At 35.7% G+C, this 23569-nt stretch overlaps 1 protein-coding gene across 14 annotated transcripts in view; it reads right to left on the bottom strand.

Moving 5' to 3' along the window:
- NOL4 (nucleolar protein 4) overlaps window positions 1-23569 on the bottom strand; it is a 380020-nt gene that overhangs the window by 16206 nt on the left and 340245 nt on the right. For all 14 annotated transcript variants that reach the window (XM_055234844.2, XM_055234854.2, XM_055234872.2 and 11 more), the window contains one exon: window positions 12493-12673. In XM_055234844.2, coding sequence (XP_055090819.1) covers window positions 12493-12673 — 181 coding nt within the window. The remainder of the gene's footprint in view (window positions 1-12492; window positions 12674-23569) is intronic.

Genomic DNA, 23569 nt, shown 5'->3' with positions numbered 1-23569 from the left:
TGCATGATCTCACTCATATGTGGAATCCAAAGAATTTGCTCACATAGTAGAGAGTGGAATGGTGGTTGCCAGAGGCTGGGGTGAATAGGGAGTAGGGAATATTGTGGAGATGTTGGCAAAAGAGTGCAAGTTTACAGTTAGATTAGAGGAGTAAGTTCAAGAAATCTACTGTATGGCATAGTTAATGCTGATATATTCCTGAAAAAAACAAATTAATATTTTACAAGAAACAGAAGAAATCATGGGAGCAGACCATAGATGGACAGAGTGCTGTATGAAGAATGGCTTTTAAAGGATGTAAACATGGAGAGTTGAGTATATTACAAATGTACAAAAGATATGTCTGATTTGAAAAAACACAATAAAGATAAACATAGTATGAACTCCTTCACAATTACGGATAAACTGTGCTCATAAATATACTTTCAGGAATAAAATGTAAAAAAAATTATTCTTGTAATATTGTCCCAAAGAACACAAAAGACATAATAACCTATATCACCTGAAATAGGCACCAACAAAAAAATTCCTAAATTCAGAAGACTGTACAAGTTACTTTTAGATCCATTCAGAACACACAAGAGGATTATATTTCCTAATGGATTTAAATTATAGGAAATAATTTGTTTCCCTCTGTAGCCATTTAGATATTGGCCAGAATGTTCATCAATCACACATTTAATTTTGTAATCAGTTTAAATTCTAAATTTTAGTGAGTGGACCAAGTAACAACTCAGGAGGCAAAACTTGCACTGTGTGGACTCACATTCAAATGTATCTACTTCCACTAGTTCTAGCAATTGTTCGTGGATGAAAAAAGGTTTTACAGAAAAAACATTTTTAAGTGAGTTAAGAGCCAAATGACATTCAAAAATTAACTTGTGCCTTGAAATCACAAAAGAAGATGTTAGCATAATAATTGTCATCATACTCAAAGGTTGAACTTTTATGAAGAGGGGAAAACGAAGGCACATTTAGCATGACTACACTCTTGGAATGATTCAAGTAGACAGACCCAAGCTCTTTAGTGGAGGTAGGCAAATGCAAACACGCTTGGTTGGTTCCGATTTCTGGAAATTCCATCAGTACCTGAGCCCAGGAAAGGGTAATGTGGACAATGGCTAGCTCAATGTCCATACAAAGAGTGAGATTTCTGACTTCCTGAAAAAGCAGAACATTCTGAGCTCCCAAGGAGAACCCCTTCCTAAGTGGCAGAGGGCTGGTGAGACCAGTGATATTTAACTGGTTTGTTGAGATAGTTCCCCAGAGGATGTGTCAAAGTTCAAAGGAGGCTGTTTAAAGAAAACAACCCAAGCCAACCATAATGAGCCCATGTCACCTGGAAAGACCCTAAACAGTTTACTAGCAGACTGAAGAAGGAAGGTCCAAGGATACTTTTCATTCCTTCCCTTCAGTGAGTAGGCACAACACAAAATTCCCAGGAGGCTCTTAAGAGTATGTAACGATCCATTTTCCTGTACAGTTAGAGTACAGGCTTTTAGGAAGCTGTTGCCAGAAAAGCCTGATCAATGTTGAACTATAAAACCAATTACAAGTGCTGGATAGTTCAGGGAACACACAGGGTCACTCACCTCCCTTTTAAGGGCCTTTCTGCCATGCAGTAAACCAGTGAAATGATTTGAGGGCTCAGCCAGATAAACTGAAAGATGCTTAATTATATTCGCAGATAATTTTTGACATAATTTTACTTTCAATTTTTCAGCAAATGATTAACATAATTGTAAATCATTAAAACTTACAAGTAAGCATCATCTCTCTGAATCTATGTATCTCAATATATATCTGTATAAATAATTCACAATATCAATTAAATTATAGGTCATTATCATACTATTTGTGGGAAATCTGGAAATAAAGAATGAGTTCAGTGTCAAAAATGTGGTCACATTTCAAATATCTTGAGTTTAAGCTTGCTTACCTTAAACATCACACAGTTTCAAATTCTGTCACAATTAAATTCTTTTAAAATTTGTTTTGTTTCTAGTTTTTAAGTAATCCTAGCCTATGCCAAAGTGGTTTTCAATGCCTACATAATAACTCACATTGGGATTAGTTCTTCTCAGAACCTTAACATGACCGGATGTTATTTAAAAGCCAGGTAGTTTGAACTAAAAACATTACTATTTAAGAATCAGCATTAAGTTTCTATAAGGTTGTTCATTGACCCCATTTATCTCATTGAGGAGTGAATGATATATGATAAATGATTAAATACAAAGAACCTGATGGAATAAACATAGAAAAGTTATTCTGCAATGACAAAATGACCCAAAGGCCAGTGCAATAATGTGAATAAGGTGAGAAGAGTTGAGTTTGGAAGTAGCACTGTCCAACTGAAACTTCTGTGATGATGGGAATGTTTCTTTGTGTTGTTAAATCAGTAGGCTCTCACTATTTTGCCTATTGAAAACTTGAAATGGATCCCAGTGGAGGAACTAAATTTTGAATTTTGTTTAATTTCAATAACCACATATGGATAGCAGCTATAATGTTAGATGGTACAGGCCTACATAAAATTATATTTGAAAGAAAGAGAAAACAATCAAAATATGGATACAAATTAGTAGAGTTTAAAATAGGAAAATACTTTAAGTCAGGTCATCAAGGAAACACAGATGGGAGAGCTTCAGCAAGCTGCACACTGGCGGAAAAAATTCCTAAATATAACACATTGTTTCTTTTATAACCAAAGTTTCTCTGTGTGCTGCAGAATGTGCTTTGACAACTCACTCAGGTATCATTGGACCTCCTTGGATATATAATAACTACATAATTCCAATTATGTTTACTTCAATTAGATCACGCAGTCACTTTTCTTCACATAATATGTTACCATCACGCAGATCTTCCAATTGTGTAAAGGTCATACAAATTCACCGTGGAGGATTGCTTAGCTTCCGTGAATTACTTTTAGGCTATACTCTATAAAATTATTATCTACAAAGTTTTACATAATAGACTTTATGTGTTTTTCACACAACAGAAACATCCAGCTGGTCTCCTGGAGCAGGATGACAATGGTTCCCTCCCCACACATCTGCACTACATCTTTGCATATGGTTAGTGAGCCAGAGCAAGCTATTAAGAGTGTAAGCTAAAGAAGAAAAGCACACTTTCCTATGACCCTGGTTAATTATGGTAAACATGTCTTTCCTGAACTAGGAATTTAAGCTTAATAGATTTCAAAGCAGAATTTAGGTATTTCAAGATATTTCTCTAAAATGTTTGATATGAAACATTTCCCTTCTTCCAATGTTGTGCTCTTCAGGATATTAAGAGAAAAAGAGAACAAACTTTAAGAAGACATCCTTAACTTCAAGTGATTATCTCCATGGTCAACTGGATTTAGTCAAGATCCCTTAAGAGGCATAATATTTTATTGAAGCAATTTCTTTCACTCAGTCATTCATCTATCCATTTAATATTTATTGAACACTCATATAAGGTAGTTACCTACTAACACTTGGTGGTAAGACAGTTTTAAAAATGTCACCTTGCCTGCCCTTGTGCATAGTCTATAGTCTAGAAAGGAGCACATAACAGACAGGAAAATAATAAGAAATATGCTTAGAATATCATGGGAACATATTGGAAGAAAATTTATCCAGAAAATTAGTGAGGTAAACAGAAAAGGTATCATAGGGAACATAATAGCTGATATGAGTCAGGCGCAAGGGAGGGTATCTCTGCATGAGATAACCCCGGAGAGAGGTAATAGTATGCATGAGGATGAAGAATTCATTTTGTTAAATCAAATATTAGATTTCTCTGGATGTCTAGATCATGGTAGAGAACTGGATATAAAATCTGAAACTTAGGGGAAAATTGGGGTTGTTATGCACACTTGGGAGTATTTTCTAGATGAAATTTTAAGAGCTATGAGTTCTATCTTGGTCATTATGCAGAACACAAGGATTAAAGGGGAAAGTGTGGGATGTTGAGAGAATCCAAGCATGAAGGGGCATGAGTACAAAAGAAATTCTAGAAAGGCAGCAAGAGAAAAATTATCTGAGAAGCACAAGGTACCATGAAATTGTATTTCAAGAATTTATGTATTTCAAGATATTTCTCTAAAATGTTTGATACGAAACATTCTCCTTCTTCCAATATTGTGCTCCTTAGGGTATTAAGAGAAAAAGAGAACACACTTTAAGAAGACATCCTTAACTCCAACTGATTATTCCTATACTCATTTGGATATAGTCAAGATCCCCTAAGAGGCATAATAAGCATAGTTGCCAACAGGGTGGACATTTCAACATTCTCAGCATCAATAGATTCCAATATGCTTAAGAAATCTAGTCAAGTAAAGAACAAAAATCCATCTTTTGTTTGGCAAATAAGTGAAGTCACTATAAACTTAGCCAGACCAGTTTCAGCAAAATGGTGGGGAGAAGCTGGTTATTGTGGAATGAAAAGTAAAAGGGAGGTAAGAAGTGAAGGCAGTGAATGAATAAAAATGCTCCTTTGAACATTTCAGATGAAAAATATGTTTCAGAATGCTGGTTTCTGGCACTATCAACACACACAGCCAGTCACACCACTGTAAACCAGTTCTAGTGTGATGGTGAATCTTATGGCCAAGTTTCCTTAGCCTCATAACTAAAGGACCTGAGCTGAGGAATCATTAAAGCCAAAACCCCAAATATTAATGAAGAGCAAGGAAGCTAATGAATGTTAAGAGTTGGGAAAACTAGAAATTGCCATACAAATGTTAGTGATTATGGTCATTATTACTACAATTTGGTCTTGATAGATTTTGGTCTGTATATCAGCCCAGTTTATAATAGAGTTGAAAAACAAATTGAAAAGTCTCCCCCCATGGAGTTTGTAGAGCGGAAACATCAGTAGTTAACTTATGCATTATGCATATAATTTAGACTCAAGAGATCCAATGAATAACTGCAGTGAACTACAATTGCCCTCTTTAGACAGCTCAATGTGAACTTCCTGATAGAAAGAAAGCAGTCCAAAGTCCTATGTAAATGGTGTGATAATAACAGGAGGATTGGCTGCTTGCTTGCTCCTCATTTCAGTTGGATAATTTGAATAAATTCTTTATACAGATTGTAACTGCTGTCATTTTGATAATTCTCCAACTTGAAAATTTGGATTGTTGGGTGCAGCCCCTTGCCAGCTCCAAACAAATGGAGGTTGGCTAATGATGGATTTGAAGGGCACCCTGGCATCATTGGTAGACAGAATATTTCCTTGCTATGAAGTCTCCAATCGGGCAAGATTTTCTATTGCTATTAACCAGCAAACTCTAAAACTACTGTAGATCCATAAACTGATGAATGAACTGGAGCCTTCCTCTTTCACCCATAGAATCCCCAAGTTCAGTTTAATCATTCTCCTTGCCTCCAACTGCTTTGATTTATCTAAGATTAACCATTCCCTCCTGCCATCCAAGGTACATACTTATCTCTGTAGCCTTTTTCCTTTTGACATCATTCTGTTTTTTCTAAATATTCACTTATTAAGCAAATATTATTGAGCACTTGCTATATGTCTGACCTTACTTAGAGGGATACAACAGTGAACAAGATGAAGTTTCTGCTTTCAAGGAATGCATATCTATAATGGGAAATTTTCTTGAAAATATGTCTCTCAATTCAATGAGATAAGTATTAGAATAAAGACAACATTCAGGGGAGTGATCAATCTTCCAAAGAGTGGAAGGATGATGAGGTAGAATAAGGAAGTATTTAATCAGAGTCCTAAAGGATTTTGACATATAGACAAGAAGAGGAAGAATATATCTTTTTGTTTACTTGATGTCATTGATTCTGCCTTATCCAACTTTACTTCTCTTAAAGTTACAAAGATTTGAACATGAGAACTCCAAAATATTTAAATCAAATTCAAATGCTGCTAAGGTATTCTATTTTATTCTTCTGCCTATAGATTTGACTTGAACATGATATAATCTTCATGGATAGTGTTATTTTAATGACATTTGTTTTAAAGGTTCTGGAAACATCATTTCCCTTCAATCTTTGCACTCCTAATTCTACTGCCAACCTGCATCATACTTCACAATTTCTCCAGAGAGTGGCTTGAATTCTGATTGTTTTCATTTATTTTATAAATTAAATCATATATAAGGTTAGTTCTACTTGATCTCTTAGAAGTTACTACTCCCTTCCACATATTTCAGATCTCTACAAATCCTAAAATCAAGAATTCTCAAACTGAGATTAACTGGAGTTGTCATCCATCAGCTATGAGGCTGGCATCTAATATAATGCTAATCTTCTGTTATGTCCTTTTTAGCTCTCAAGATTTATGCATATGTATGTAGTTTCTCCACAGCTCCAAAACTGTTACAGGGAATGACTATTTTGATGTCTTAAAGATGAAGAAATGATAGATATGATAATGCCATTTTAAAAAGTCAGAACATTTGGAATTCCAAGAATTTATGAAGAAAGTACCCAAATAAAGGACATTGTGGGCCCAATCAATCTAGCTGCCTTTCTGTGATTAAAACAAGTAAAAACTAAACAAACAAAAGTAAAAGAGCAGGAGACAATATCATTGTTACAGGTAGTATACATTTTTTGGGTGAAGAAAACAAAACTGGTATTTAGAGCTGATTTATAACAAGGGAAACATCACTTCCCTTGCCACCACTACATTGCTAGAATCCTTTCTCAAATGTACACTAGACAAATTCTCTTTGGTTTGAGACTAAAGCTTTTGTTTGCCAAGATTAGTGTTTTGATCTTTGTTGTTGTTATTGCTGTTTTTTATTTAAATTCAGCTACACTCAGCCCAAAGTCATTGCTCAAAGAAATTCACATCATTTTAAATTTTCTGCATGCCATACTGATTAATCTGTTACTTTTATTTCATTTGAAATGTACAAACACAGCCTGAAGTGTTTGATGTTATTGGTTGCTGTGTCCTTAAGATATCATCATCTCATCATATAAGAACCAAAGCAGGAAGATTGCTTGAACCCAGGAGTTCAAAACCAGCTTGGGCAAAATAGTGATATCCTGTCTCAAAAAATAATTTAAAAAATCAAATTAAAAATTAACCAGGTGTGGCAGTGAGCACTTGTAGTCCCAGCTACTCAGGCGACTGAGGTGGGAGCATTGCAGTTGTACCCCAGCCTAGGTAACAGAGGGAGACCTTGCCTTAAAAAAAAAAAAAAAAAAAAGAGCCATTCTAACTGGTGTGAGATGGTATCTCACTGTGGTTTTGATTTGCATTTCTCTGATGGCCAGTGATGAGGAGCATTTCTTCATGTGTTTTTTGGCTGCATAAATGTCTTCTTTTGAGAAGTGTCTGTTCATGTCCTTTGCCCACTTTTTGATGGGGTTGTTTGTTTTTTTCTTGTAAATTTGTTTGAGTTCATTGTAGATTCTGGATATTAGCCCTTTGTCAGATGAGTAGGTTGCAAAAATTTTCTCCCATTCTGTAGGTTGCCTGTTCACTCTGATGGTAGTTTCTTTTGCTGTGCAGAAGCTCTTTAGTTTAATTAGATCCCATTTGTCAATTTTGGCTTTTGTTGCCATTGCTCTTGGTGTTTTAGACATGAAGTCCTTGCCCACGCCTATGTCCTGAATGGTATTGCCTAGGTTTTCTTGTAGGATTTTCATGGTTTTAGGTCTAACATATAAGTCTTTAATCCATCTTGAATTAATTTTTGTATAAGGTGTAAGGAAGGGATCCAGTTTCAGCTTTCTACATATGGCTAGCCAGTTTTCCCAGCACCATTTATTAAATAGGGAATCCTTTCCCCATTTCTTGTTTTTGTCAGGTTTGTCAAAGATCAGATAGTTGTAGATATGCGGCATCATTTCTGAGGGCTCTGTTCTGTTCCATTGATCTATGTCTCTGTTGTGGTACCAGTACCATGCTGTTTTGGTTACTGTAGCCTTGTAGTATAGTTTGAAGTCAGGTAGCGTGATGCCTCTGGCTTTGTTCCTTTAGCTTAGGATTGACTTGGCGATGCGGGCTCTTTTTTGGTTCCATATGAACTTTAAAGTAGATACCATCTCACACCAGTTAGAATGGCCATCATTAAAAAATCAGGAAACAACAGGTGCTGGAGAGGATGTGGAGAAATAGGAACACTTTTACACTGTTGGTGGGACTGTAAACTAGTTCAACCATTGTGGAAGTCAGTGTGGCGATTCCTCAGGGATCTAGAACTAGAAATACCATTTGACCCAGCCATCCCATTACTGGGTATATACCCAAAGGACTATAAATCATGCTGCTATAAAGACACATGCACACTTATGTTTATTGCGGCACTATTCACAATAGCAAAGAGTTGGAACCAACCCAAATGTCCAACAACGATAGACTGGATTAAGAAAACGTGGCACATATACACCATGGAATACTATGCAGCCATAAAAAATGATGAGTTCATGTCCTTTGTAGGGACATGGATGAAACTGGAAATCATCATTCTCAGTAAACTATCACAAGGACAAAAAACCAAACACCGCATGTTCTCACTCATAGGTTGGAATTGAACAATGAGAACTCATGGACACAGGAAGGGGAACATCACACTCCAGGGACTGTTGTGGGGTTGGGGGAGGGGGGAGGCACAGCATTAGGAGATATACCTAATGCTAAATGACGAGTTAATGGGTACAGGAAATCAACATGGCACATGGATACATATGTAACAAACCTCCACATTGTGCACATGTACCCTAAAACCTAAAGTATAATAAAAAAAAAAAAAAAAAGAAATAGGAGGACAAAAAAAAAAAAAAAATCCCAGAATAAAGCCAGGTCTTTACGTTGAATTCATTTAGATAAAATAAAACTCATTACATTGTCCTATTAAAAAAAAAAAAAGAGCCAACGCATGTATTAACTAAACAACTCCAAAATCATTATACATGACCTTGAGCAAGTCACATAAATTTCCAGCCCTGTTTCTTTCTTTGTGGTCTTTACACAATGAAGTGGTTGCTATCAAATGATTTCTCATGTCCCTTTAGCCTCTGTCATTTTATGATAGGAAAGTTTTTGGGGAGAAACATACAGAAAAAATAGACCTCAACATAGTACCACAGCATCTATATTCAAACTGTGCATTTATAAAACATGCTTTCTAAATACTTATATGGCTGCATACCTGGGATTTATACCAAATTTCCTATGTGGCTTTTGGGCACCACTGAAAAATATAATTGAGGAATAGATATCAATGTTGTGTGATTGTGTGTGTGTGTGTGTGTGTGTGTGTGTGTGTGTGCTATCATACATGCTTCAGAGGATAAATTGAGGATACTATGAGAGTGTATATCTATACCTTATCTAGACTTGGAGTTCTGGATTTAAAAAAGGGTGTGCAATGAATGAGGAGAGAGTGGGGGAGAAGCAGGTGAAAGAAAACTTCAGGTGAGTAGACCTTGAAGCTGGAAGAGCTGGCTCACATCCTTTCCCTAAGAACAATGAAAGCCCATAGAAGGTTTTAGATGGTGAAATGATGTGATCAGATTTGCCTTTTCTTAAAAATTATTTTGGTTCCTCTATGGAGAATTGGTTGAAAGTCAGAAAGGACTTTGGGAGCCCTGTTCATTAACAATGCATAACAAAACTTTCTTTTGGATTTGCTATCAATTTTTACCCAGGATTGCTAGCTGCCCCAGAGTGCTCTCTTTCCTTCTCAAAATACTCTTTCAAAGTGTTCTCACTTGTGTATTATCCTTTTCCTTATTTGTATTAGTTATCTTTCTTACCACTGGTAGCTCTCTGTCTTTAATGAAAAAGCAATGCTTTCCTCTGGCTTACTAAGTAAATTAAAAGGGCAAAGTGGGTCATGAAATGTTTGTAGTCCCACAGTACCATGTGCTTAGAAAAGTTCCACGCTTAGGTTAATTCTCTACTGTCAATGCCTTAAATTCTTAAGTTTTAAACAAGAAGCTTGATGTTTTCATTCTGCATTGAGCCCCCAAAATTATCTAGCTATATATGAAACATACTTCCAGCATTGTAAACTAAGTGATTTCCTAGAGTATAAACTCAGACTAATTATGTAATTTCTCCCGAAATATAAGCTCACCCAGCCTAATTCAAAATTTTAAATTCAAGTTGGCCGTGGTTTCCAAGCATTTCCAGGAAAAAGAGATATATTTTGTGTTTTTTAAAAAACAAAAAAATACATCATAAGTTCCTACTGGTACTACCAATTCAAATACAAGATTACGGAGGTTTTGCTTAAATGTACTGATTTTACATCTGTGTCTACTTTGACCCCTGCTGAAAATGCTAGCTTTCACTGACAACCACATAATTGGCAATTTGCTTTTAACCACAATACATAGACAACAGTCCCCAAATAATAATAGGATTACTGAAAATACTTTAAGGTTTAATCACTGGCTTCAAACTTATGGAGTCAAATTATGATTCTTAGAATCATTTGGACAAGTTCCTTTCTATGTGAGGCTATGCCAACAACTCGTTAAACAATTGAAGTTTATTTGCATCAATTTTCTTTTAATTTGAAGAATTTAAAAAAACAGTTTAATAGTTACATAAGGATATATTGTTCCAAAGTTAAATATATAAAACAAAGTGTAAAACCAAACACATTAGGAATATTCTAGCTTTTATTCTTGCCCCTTATACTGTTTTCTCCCCACTCCCACATCTACATAAACTTTTTAAAAAAAGTTATAGTTTATGCATCCAATAGTATAAATCATTATTCCATGAATGTTGGCATTCTATAAGTACTTTTCACTACCTGGAGATCACTATATAATATTATATAAAGGTATTTCCTGGCTGGGCATGGTGGCTCACACCTGGTAAACCCAGCAGTTTGGGAGAGCAAGGTGGGCACATCACTTGAGATCAGGAGTTCAAGACCAGCCTGGGCAACATGGTAAAAACTTTGTCTCTGCTAAAAAATAAAAAATAAAAATAAATTAGCCCAGCATGGTGGCATGCACCTGTAGTCCTGGCTACTCTGGAGGCTGAGATGGGAGGATCACTTGAGCCTGGGAGGCAGAGGTAGCAGTGAGCCAAGGGTACACCACTACACTCCAGCCTGGGCAACAGAGTGAAACCCTGTCCTAAAAATAAAAAAAAGATAGTTCCTATTACTATTTATACTCTTTTGTTTGGATGAGCTATAATTTAATCAGTCAGCCATGTATTGCTGGGCACTTTTATTGGCAACCTTTTTTTTTTTTCATTTATAAATGACAGTGCAATAAATAGACTTGAGCATATCCCTTTCTGTAACTTTGTCAGTGTGTCTTTGAAATAGATTCCTAAGAGAGAGATTGCTGGGTCAAATGGTAAATGTACATCCAATTTTTTCTATTAATATATACTGTCAAATTCCACTCTAACTTTTTGCATTGAGCAAGGCATGATAGTACCTTTTTAACCACAATCTTGTTAAAAAAATTCTGTTAAGCATTTGGATTTTTGCTAAACCGATGGGTGGAAATTGCATCCTTCTTATTAGGAGTGACTGAGGTTGAACAACTTTATAAATATTTAAAGAACATTTGCATTGTCTTTCTGTGAATTGTGTGTTTCTTTTCTAGCATTTTTATCATATGATTTTGGGTATAGTTTTTCTTTATTTATAGAAGACCTTTATATATTGACCTGCTAATTCTTTGTGGTAGAGTTAGCTAATACATTTTCCAGTTATATTTTTACTTTTTTATGGTGTTTTTTGTCATGCAAAAGGGGTCTGTGTGTGTGTAATGAAACTTTTCTCCTGGATTTAAAGTATAGTTAGGAAAGTTTTTCTTACCACCCAATTATAAGAACATTATCCATGTGCTTTTTTCCTCATACATGCATAGCTTTATATTATACAGTTAAATTTCTGACTCCTTTAGACTTCAACCTGGTATATAAGTTCAGAAAATTCCTAAAAATTTACCAACCAAGAGTCAGTACAGGCTTGCTCCAGTACAACACTGCTGACCGAGCATGCCGTTGACATTGACAAACTATCTTCTGGAAACCCATGCGTCCCTTCCATGTGTTGTTTCATTTTGTATGTTCTTAGTTATGACTGTGTATGTTTCATGAAGTTGGAGAAACTCCTGGTGCATCAAATTTTCCAAATCAAAAGCCTCTTTGAACATGGAAATAATGTGCATTACAGCATTGGTGGCAGAATGGATCACTATTTAGAAGAAAAGCATTTGCTATTTCTCTAGTTGAGTTTTTTTTTTTTTTTTTTAGTATAAACAGCAATCATTCAATCATATAATAGTGCTGCCACTTTCAGAGACAGCAACAAAAGTAGGAGACACCCATGTAGAGAGACCATCATTATGTGTTAAATGGCCTTGTTTTAATTAATAGCAGATTGGCACTGACTATTCTCATCACAGTCTATCCATTTTCTTCTCTCAAGTTTAAAAAATTTACCACCACCTCCCCTCACCAAACAAAACAAAACAAAACAAAACAAAACAAAACAAAACAACACAATCTATGATAAATACTCACCACTGCTGGATGCATCATTCAGATTTAGCAGACCCCCTCCTAGCCCTCTGTAACTATGGTAACTATAGGTCCCATTTCCATTGATGTACAGCACGTCCTGTGAGCCTGGAACAGCTGATGCTGAGTAACTGGGCTGGGTCGCCTCCGGTCTACACTGTTTGTCAGCTGGAGCAGACTCATCCTGCAAGGACAGACAGCATTCCATTATTTATCACCTCACTGTGCTATTTCACCTTGAACAGGACAACCTTATTGTTATATAAATATCTGTACTGAATAGGAAAAAATATATAGTGAATATTAAGTAAGCACAGATGCACATTTTCAACATCTTTGCTAAAAACTAAAATAAGGAAATCAAAATAACAATGTGGGCAGACTGGAGATGGAACAATTGACAGTTTTCAACTGAATATAAAATGACATGAAGAAAGTTACTCACAATAACCAAGTGGTGGAAGCAGCCTAAACATCTATTGACAGATAAATGAATAAAGAAAATATGGTACATACATACAATAGAATACTATACAGCTTCAAAATGAAAGAAACCCTGTCATACTACAGCATGGATGAACTTAAGGACATTGTGCCAAGCGATATAAGCCGACCACAAAAAAACAAATATTGCGTGATGTGATGCCACTTATGAGGTATCAAAAGTAATCAAAGACAAAGAACATAAAGTAGAATGAGGGTTTTCAGCACTTGGGGAGGAGCTACTGGGGAGTCTTCTACAGGTATAGAGTTTCCGTCATGAAGGGGTGGAGGTGGGTTGGTTCTGAGCACTACTGCACAACCATGTGCATGTAACTTACAATATTGTATTGCACACTTGGAAAATGTTGGAAGGGTAATTTTTATGTTAGAATTGCTTAAAATAACTTGCTAGGCTTTAAAAATTAAATGAAGAGATATTACAATGGAAAATAAATATTTAATAAAAGTTGGGTTCTTGAAATCTGTTTTGCATCCTTTTATCTTCCTTTCTCTCCTTCTCTGCTGTCTCTTCTCTTCTCTGTGTATGTGTGTGTGTGCCTTTCTCTTTTTATTATTTTATGTTTATAGCAAAATTTGAGTGCTGACTCCAAGCTGATTCCATTACATGCGTTATTACAGACTGATAAGGACGTGAATACATCCAAACCTTTCAGTTTTGTATTTGTTTGCTCATTTTTAAGATATGCTAGTGTTCACAAAATTTTCTTCAATCCTTCTAATCATGTCACATTGTGAAGAAATAAAACGTTTAAATTGCAATAAACGGTATATATTTTCAATAGCAACACAGATTGAATTCCCCTTCAGCTGTGAGTTTATAAGACTTAAAATATATACATATGTGAATTCACTTTCCTTCTGCATTCTTCATCTTTTTTTTTAACTTTTTGTTAATAGGAAAGAATTATAAAGAGATTTCTAGTGAATTCTTAGGAGAGTTTTTTGTCACAATCAGAAGTATTTTGCAGCTTTTAAATGTTGAGTATGTTGTTAATGGAACAAGTAACATTCAAATATATTTTTTTTTGTGGCCCCAAAGGGGTGAAAACGAGGAAATATGAAATTAGTTTGCTCAATTGAAACAGTAATATTATTGTATTGAGAATACTATGACCATCTATATTGTGAAATTATTGCCATGACTATCAGCATAACACAGTTACGGTTTTGCTCTTGTTCATCAAATTGAATCAACTCTAACTGACCCATTCAACTCTGACCCTTATACTCAGCTGTACATGTGAGACACATAATCTATAGGCTTTCAAATATTTTCATTTATAGTAAGACTATAAAATAAACTGCAAAATATCTCAAAGTAAATTGAAGTAAAAATAAGAAAAAAGTTGAAAGGAAAACATGGGACAATATTTTAAAAACTTGAATGTTGATATAAATTTATTTTCAAAGCATTACTTTTTTAAAAAAAACATTACTCTGAGATATATTTAATGCAAACATTAATTGACTGAAATTGGTGTATGAACTAGAATGTCTAATTGTAATTTAAACTCTCGCTATTCAAATCACTGAAATCCCAATACCCCACAAGCACAGGCAACGGAAGCAAAAATGGACAAACAGGATCACATCAAGTTAAAACCTTCTGCACAGCAAGGATACAATCAACAAAGTGAAGAGACAACCCACAGAATGGGAGAAAATGTCTGCAAACTACCCGTCTGATCAGGGTGTAATAACCAGAATATATAAAGAGCTCAAACAACTCTAGGGAAGAAATCTAATAATCTAATTAAAAAATGAGCAAAAGAGTTGAATAGACATTTCTGAAAAGAAGACATACAGATGGAAAACAGGCATATGAAAAGCTGCTCCACATCATTGATGATCAGAGAAATATAAATCAAAACTACAGTGAGGTATCATCTCACCCCAGTTAAAATGACTTATATCAAAAATACAGGCAATAATAAATGCTGGTGAGGGTTGTGGGGAAAAGGGAACCCTTGTACACTGTTGGTGGGAATGTAAATTAGTACAACCAATATGGAGAACAGTTTGGAGCTTCCTCAAAAATCTAAAAATTGCACTACCATCTGATCCAGCAATCCCACTATGGGTTATCCATCCAAAAGAAAGAAAATCAATATTTCAAAGATGTAGCTGCATTCCTATGTTTGTTGCAACACTGTTTACAGCAGCTAAGATTTGGAAGCAACCTCTGTCCGTCAAACGATGAATGAATACAGCAAATGTGGTACATATACACAATGGAGTGCTATTTGGCCATAAAAAAAGAATGAGATTCAGTCATTTGCAACAACACAGATGAAACTGGAGATGATTATCTTAAGTGATAAACCAGGCTGAGTAAGACAAACATTGCATATTCTCACTTATTTGTGGAACCTAAAAATCAAAACAGTTGAACTTATGGACATAGAGAGTAGAAGGATGATTACCAGAGACTAGGAAGGGTAGTGAGGGGATGGTGAGGTGGGAGGTGTGGATGGTTAATGGGTAAAAACAAAAATTGAAAGAATAAATGGCTGAGTGCAGTGGCTCATGCCTGTATTCCTGGCACTTTGGGAGGCCGAGGTGGGTGGATCACCTGAGGTCAGGAGTTCGAGACCAACCTGGCCAACATGGGAAAACCCCGTCTCTACTAAAAATACAAAAATTAGCTGGGCGTGGTGGTGGGTCCCTGTAATCCCAGCTATTCAAGAGGCTGAGGCAGGAGAATCAGTTGAATCTAGGAAGCAGAGGCTGCAGTGAGCCAAGATCATGCCACTGCACTCCAGCCTGGGCAACAGAGTGAGACCCCCAAAAAAAGAAATAATGAACTATTAACTATTATTTGATAGTGCAACAGGGTGACTATAGTCAATAATAACTTAGTTTTACATTTTAAAATAACTCAGAGAGTGTAACTGAATTGTTTGTGACTCAAAGGATAAATGCTTGAGGTTATGGATATCCCATTCTCCATGATATGCTTATTTCACATTGTATGCCTGTATCAAAACATCTCATGTACCATATATATATATATATATATATATATATATATATATATATACACACACAGATATATCTAGATATATACATCTATATATTATATCAATATATCTATATACATTATATCTAGATATATCTATAGCTATCTATATATCTATATATCTATAGCTATAAATATATCTATATCTATAGCTAGCTATATATACATCTATAGCTTGATATATAGATATCTAGATAATAGATATCTAGATATCTAGATATCCTTTCCCCATTGCTCGTTTTTGTCAGGTCTGTCAAAGATCAGATATCTAGATATATAGATAGCTATAGATATATCTATTATATACCCACAAAAATTAGAAATAAAAAAGATTTAAAAAATAAATAAATCACAGAAATCCCTGGAAAATTAAACTACTTTAGAATAGCATAATCCTAAATGAAAATATCTTAAAGAAGGAACCCTGAATCACATTTTGTTGGCATTACTTTAGATTTGGTAGTCAGCAAATTGCAGATTATTATTATATTTTAATTCCGAAAGTTATTCTTTGCTGTTAGAAAGTACCAAGGAAGGTGAGTTTTTTTTTTTTTTTTAATTATACTTTAAGTTCTAGGGTACATGCACACAACGTGCAGGTTTGTTCCATAGGAATACATGTGTCATGTTGGTTTGCTGCACCTATCAACTCCTCATTTACATTAGATATTTCTCCTAATGCTATCCCTCCCCCAGCCCCCACCCCCTGACAGGTGCCGGTGTGTGATGTTCCCTGCCTTGTGTCCATGTATTCTCATTGTTCAACTCCTACCTATGAGTAAGAACATGTGGTGTTTGGTTTTCTGTCCTTCTGATAGTTTGCTTAGAACAATGGTTTCCAGCTTCATCCATGTCCCTGCAAATGACACGAACTCATTATTTTTTATGGCTGCATAGTATTCCATGGTGTATATGTGCCACATTTTCTTAATCCAGTCTGTCATTGATGGACATTTGGGTTAGTTCCAAGTCTTTGCTATTGTGAATAGTGCTGCAATAAACATGCATGTGCATGTGTCTTTATAGTAGCATGATTTATGATCCTTTGGGTATATACTGGTAATGGGATCGCTGGGTCAAATGGTATTTCTAGTTCTAGATCCTTGAGGAGTCGCCACACTGTCTTCCACAATGATTGAACTAATTTACACTCCCCAAAACAGTGTAAAATCATTCCTATTTCTCCACATCCTCTCCAGCATCTGTTGTTTCCTCACTTGTTAATGATCGCCATTCTAACTGGAGTGAGATGGTATCTCATTGCGGTTTTGATTTGCATTTCTCTGATGACCAGTGATGGATGATGAGCATTTTTTCATATGTTTGTTGGCTGCATAAATGTCTTCTTTTGAGAAGTGTTTGTTCATATCTTTTGCCCACTTTTTGATGGGGTTGTTTTTTTCTTGTAAATTTGTTGGAGTTCATTGTATATTCTGGATATTAGCCCTTTGTCGGATGGGTAGATTGCAAAGATTTTCTCCCATTCTGTAGGTTGCCTGTTCACTCTGATTATAGCTTCTTTTGCTGTGCAGAAGCTCCTTAGTTTAATTAGATCCTATTTGTCAATTTTGGCTTTTGTTGCCATTGCTTTTGGTGTTTTAGACACGAAGTCCTTGCCCATGCCTATGTCCTGAGTGGTGTTGCCTAGGTTTTCTTCTAGGGTTTTTACAGTGTTAGGTCTTATATTTAAGTCTTTAATTTTTCTTGAGTTAATTACTGTATACAGTGTAAGGAAGGGATCCAGTTTCAGCTTTCTACAGGTGGCTAGACAGTTTTCCCAGCACCATTTATTAAATAGGGAATCCTTTCCCCATTGCTCGTTTTTGTCAGGTCTGTCAAAGATCAGATGGTTGTAGATGTGTGGTGTTATTTCTGAGGCCTCTGCTCTGTTTCCTTGGTCTATATATCTGTTTTGGTACTAATACCACGCTGTTTCTGTTACTGTAGCCTTGTAGTATAGTGTGAAGTCAGGTAGTGTGATGCCTCCAGCTTTGTTCTTTTTGCTTGGGATTGTCTTTGCTAAATGCCCACAAGACAAAGCAGGAAAGATCTAAAATCGACACCCTACCATCACTATCAAAAGAACTAGAGAAGCAAGAGCAAACAAATCAAAAGTTAGCAGAAGGCATGAAATAACTAAGGTCAGAGCAGAAATGAAGGCGATAGAGACACAAAAAAATCCTTCAAAAAAATCAATCAATCCAGCAGCTGGTTTTTTGAAAAGATCAACAAAATTGATAGACTTCTAGCAAGACTAATAAAGAAGAAAAGAGGGAAGAATCAAATAGATGCAATAGAAAATGATAAAGGGGATATCACCACTGATCCCACAGAAATAGAAACTATCATCAGAGAATACTATACATACCTCTATGCAAATAAACTTGAAAATCTAGAAGAAATGGATAAATTCCAGGACACATACAGACTCCCAAGACTAAACCAGGAAGAAGTTGAATCTCTGAATACAGCAATAACAGGTTCTGAAATTGAGGTAATAATTAATAGCCTACCAACCAAAAAAAGTCCGGGACCAGACGGATTCCAGAACCAGACAGATTCTGGTAGGAATTCTACCAGAGGTACAAAGAGGAGCTGCTACCATTTCTTCTGAAACTATTTCAATCAATAGAAAAAGAGGGAAACCTCCCTAACTCATTTTATGAGGCTAGCATCATCCTGATACCAAAGCCTGGTAGAGACACATCAAAAAAAGAGAATTTTAGGCCAATATCCCTAATGAACATCGATGTGAAAATCCTCAGTAAAATACTGGCAAACCGAATCCAGCAGCACATCAAAAAGCTTATCCACCACGATCAAGTCGGCTTCATCCCCGGGATGCAAGGCTGGTTCAACATACACAAATGAATAAATGTAATATATCACATAAACAAATCCAATGACAAAAACCACATGATTATATCAACAGATGCAGAAAAGGCCTTCAACAAAATTCAACAGTCCTTCATGCTAAAAACTCTCAATAAACTAGGTATTGATGGAACATATCTCAAAATACTAAGAGATATTTATGACACACCCACAGCCAATATCATACTGAATAGGCAAAAACTGAAAGCATTCCCTTTGAAAACCAGCACAAGAAAAGGATGCCCTCTCTCACCACTCCTATTCAACATAGTATTGGAAGTTCTGGCTAGGGCAGTCAGGCAAGAGAAAGAAATAAAGCGTATTCAATTAGGAAAAGAGGAAGTCAAATTGTCCCTGTTTGCAGATGACATGATTGTATATTTAGAAAACCCCATCGTCTCAGCCCAAAGTCTCCTTAAGCTCATAAGCAACTTCAGCAAAGTGTCAGGATACAAAACCAATGTGCAAAAATCACAAGCATTCTTATATACCAATAACAGACAAACAGAGCCAAATCAGGAGTGAATTCCCATTCACCATTGCTACAAAGAGAATAAAATACCTAGGAATCCAACTTACAAGGGATGTGAAGGACCTCTTCAAGGAGAAGTACAAACCACTACTCAACAAAATAAAAGAGGACACAAACAAATGGAAGAACATTCCATGCTCATAGATAGGAAGAATCAATATCGTGAAAATGGCCATACTTCCCGAGGTGATTTATAGATTCAATGTTATCCCCATCAAGCTACCAATGACTTTCTTCACAGAATTGGGAAAAACTACTTTAAAATTCATATGGAACCAAAAACAGGGTGAGTTTTATACTGTGGTTCTCTATAAAAAACGGTATTGGGCCAGCATCAAATTTACAGCTGATAATGAGAACTTTTTAAAATACCTATTTTTATTTGATGTGTAGGCAAACAATATATGTTTCTTTTTGTGCTTATGATGAACTTTTATATTATAGATAGTAAGGGAGTTTAACTTATTAGACATTAAAAATGATATTTCAACAAATCTGTTGTTGCTGGAAGTGTGTATGCTAATACACAGGTCAGAGGTAAATAATCACATTATTATAGTGCTACTGCAAACAAGAATTATCAATAAAGAAATAGTGGTAGGGAAATATAGGTATCATTAGGGTCTGGAACCAGATGGCATGTTACAATGACAGAGTGGGTGGGTGGAAAGTGGTCAAACCAAAAATTACTACACCTCACACACTATCCATCAAACTTTCACAAAGGTACAATGAAAAATCTCCCATCTCGGAGAGCTAACTTTCTGTCTGGAGAAAGAAATTTATATAATATAATATATATATTATGAGATTACACATATATTCTTCCATACTATAATAGGAACGTCATATTCAGGTTAAGCTTATTAAATGAGTAAATCTTGCCAAAAGAGTAAGAGATGAACCTGTGATGTTCACATGGATTAATTTTTCTCATGCATACAACAATTTCCTGTAAGTAGTTGATTTCAAGCTGATGTCCATGGAACTGTAAGGCTTCCGGGGGAAATGGCTCAGTGTCTTCCTGAGTTTATGGGTGAAGGCATATAAATATGATTTCATGTCCTCTTTAACCAGACTAGCAGCTCTGCTTTCTTCTATTTTACACTTATAAAATCGCCACATATAAAGCATCATGAAAACTACCAAGGTGCAAAGTATTCTTTCTGCAAATACTTGTAGCTATGGAAACTCTGAAAGAAGACACAATGTTCTATACTTCAAGGCAATTTTGGGGTCCTTGGGAAAAGGTGGCCTCAAACAATCCCACCATTCCTGTAGCAGAAATAACTTGGGCAACATAAAACTTGAGTTTCTTGTTTTGGAAAAATGGTGACTCTTCTGAAAAATACAAGTCTACTTCTTTGTATTTGGAAAACAACAATGAAATGCGCTTGCAGAAGACTTTCTTATTGATGAGTAAAAAGGAAAAAGGGAGAAGGCATTGTTGCCACAGTATTTTCTCTTTGATCTCTTGTATGGTAGAATTAATTCAAACTATGAGATATATTCTTTAAAAATTCCCTTCTTTCATTATTAACTGGTATACCAAACCACAGTAACTGCACTAAGTAGGCAGATAATTTATTCCATTAATAATCAACACTGGCCTTGTAGGGGTTCATTTGTATTCAGACATGGATTTGCATTATTAATGTTTTTGGCAGTCCACAATATGTTCAGAAATACAATAAATGAAACTCCCAATAAAATCTGGTCCGTAGTGACTTTTGGGCAAAAGTTTAATATAAAGCTAATTCAAGTTTTTATCTTGAATGATTATTATTACTGTTTTTAAAGAAAGGTTTTTAATGACATAAAAATTAAATATCCCTGGAGCCATATTTTCCAGTGGAAGCAAATTTTAACAATCATTAGTTCCAGGGCCAGTTGCAGTCGCTCATGCCTGTAATCCCAATGCTTGGGAGGCTGAGGTGGAAGATCACTTGAAGCCAGGAGTTTGAGACCACCCTGGGCAACAAAGCAAGACCCTGTCTCTACAAAAAAATTTAAAAAGCTGGCTGGTAATGGTGCAAAGTGCCTGTAGTCCTAGCTACTCAGGAGGCTGAGGTGGGAGGATCACTTGTGTCCAAGAGTCTGAGACTACAGTGAGCTATGATTGTGCTATTGCATTCTAGCTTGGGTGACAGAGTGAGACCATGTCTCTAAATGTAAATAAATAATAAATAAATAAATGAAAGAATCATCATTATGAGTTCCCAAAGTTCTCACAGCTGACAGCTTGCCTCCTGGGTTACCATGAAGATTGTTTTCACAAGAAGATAATATTAAAATGTTACAAGGCTTCACATCTAGGCAATGAAACACATTTTATTCACCATGAAGTAATTTTCTTTTCTTCTCCTTCTCCTTCTTCTTCTTCTTTTTTTCTTTCATTTGAGATGGGGTCTTGCTCTGTCACCCAGGCTGGAGTGCAGTGGCACCACCATAGCTCTCTGCAGTCTCAAACTCCTGGGCTCAAGTGATCCTCTTGCCTCAGCCTTGTGAGTAGCTGGCACCACAGGTGCACACTGCCCTCCTAGCTAATTTTTTTGTTTTTTTAGTTTTTGTAGAGACTGTCTCACTATGTTGCCCAGGTTGGTCTAGAACTCTTGACCTCAAGCTAACCTTCCACCTCAGCCTCCCAAAGTGCTGAAATTATAGGAATGAGCCACTGCACCCATCCAGAAAATAATTTTATATCCTAGCTTTCATTAGACATATTTCAAAATTTTTATAATGTCATGAAAATAAAACTGAATCAATGAATGACCACATACAATACACTAGATAATGCATGGAGTTGTTTTGATTAGATTTATTTGATTAAAAATCTATAAGAGATTAAAGAAACACTTATGGTGACTTATATAATAAGGCTCTGGGCTTATCGATAAATATATTCTTGAAATGTATCAATATGCATTTCATATATCCAAAAAAGGGATTTATAAGAGGATGGGTGATATTTACAGATTAAGGGCAAGATTGAGAGTGGTTTAGAAGAGTACAGATGGCCTGCCACTGGCACACTGTTTGAGAAAACAGGTTTGTACTCCTTTGTACTCTTGTCCTTAGAAACTGGACACAGACAAATTTGAGTTTGCCAAACGTGGTTTGGTCCCTGAGCCAACACACTGAAATCCTAACTTACTCCAGATGCCTAAGAAATGCTTTACCTTTATTGCAGTACCTTTGATAGACATGTTATTTATAAAATGAAGTTTGATTGATTCGATTCAACTTTTGGACAATAGCTTTTAATAAAAATTGCATATAAAATGTTTCATTAACTTTTCTAAATCTTCCAAGAATTCCACTGTTTAGACTGTATATTCTCTACCATCCAATGAATGTTTTTATGTTTTCAGTAACTTTCTCTGCCTTTAAACATCAGACAACTTCAATAAAATTACTGCTATATTCAGTAATACATATACCTTGTTTCTGTTTGCATTTTACCTGATATTTTTATAGCACTTTGAAGTGTACAAGGCATTTTTGCATTAGCATTGAATTACATTTTGAGAATATCATGTGATGTGGTCAGGGCAGGGTATTAGTGATCCACTGTTTTAAGGTAAAGAGCCTTAAACTGAACTTCTAAGAATATTGCCACTGCAAAATAGTAAACAAGTAGATAATGAAGCCCTCAGTTTGCCTTTACTATCTCTAAGATTTTCTGCTGGACTTCTCCTGTCCTTACATGCTCTTTGTAATCTATATGAAAAAGTATTTTTGTTGAAGTTACTGCTCTAAATGTCTCCTTTGCTCCATTAGTACAGATGGGGCAAGGCAGTGCAATTCATTTCATGTATAAACTACTGGAAAACAGCTCTACCTTCTAAAAGCTTCTCTTCTTCCATTTGATAGCAAGTGTTCCAAAACTAAGTAAATTGCTGAGTTTCCAGGAAAATTCATAGAAATTCTGCAAGATCCAGCGCTCCCATTTAAAATGCTTTTCTGCTAAGAAAAACTGTCTGCAGTTAAAGTGAATGTGATTATTATTTAGGATGTTGAGAAGTGATTTTTGATGGCATCAACAAAACACACTCAGATACAGACACACATACCCTCACATATACAACAACACACAGGAAATAATTTCTTTCATGTAGTTAGGAGCATTCTGTATAATGTTCTGTCCTTGC

The sequence above is a fragment of the Symphalangus syndactylus genome, chromosome 1, assembly GCF_028878055.3.
Source record: "Symphalangus syndactylus isolate Jambi chromosome 1, NHGRI_mSymSyn1-v2.1_pri, whole genome shotgun sequence".
NCBI classification, from domain to species: Eukaryota; Metazoa; Chordata; class Mammalia; order Primates; family Hylobatidae; genus Symphalangus; species Symphalangus syndactylus.
The sequence above is the reverse complement of the archived record's forward strand: the minus strand, read 5'-3'. Positions and strand labels throughout refer to the sequence as shown.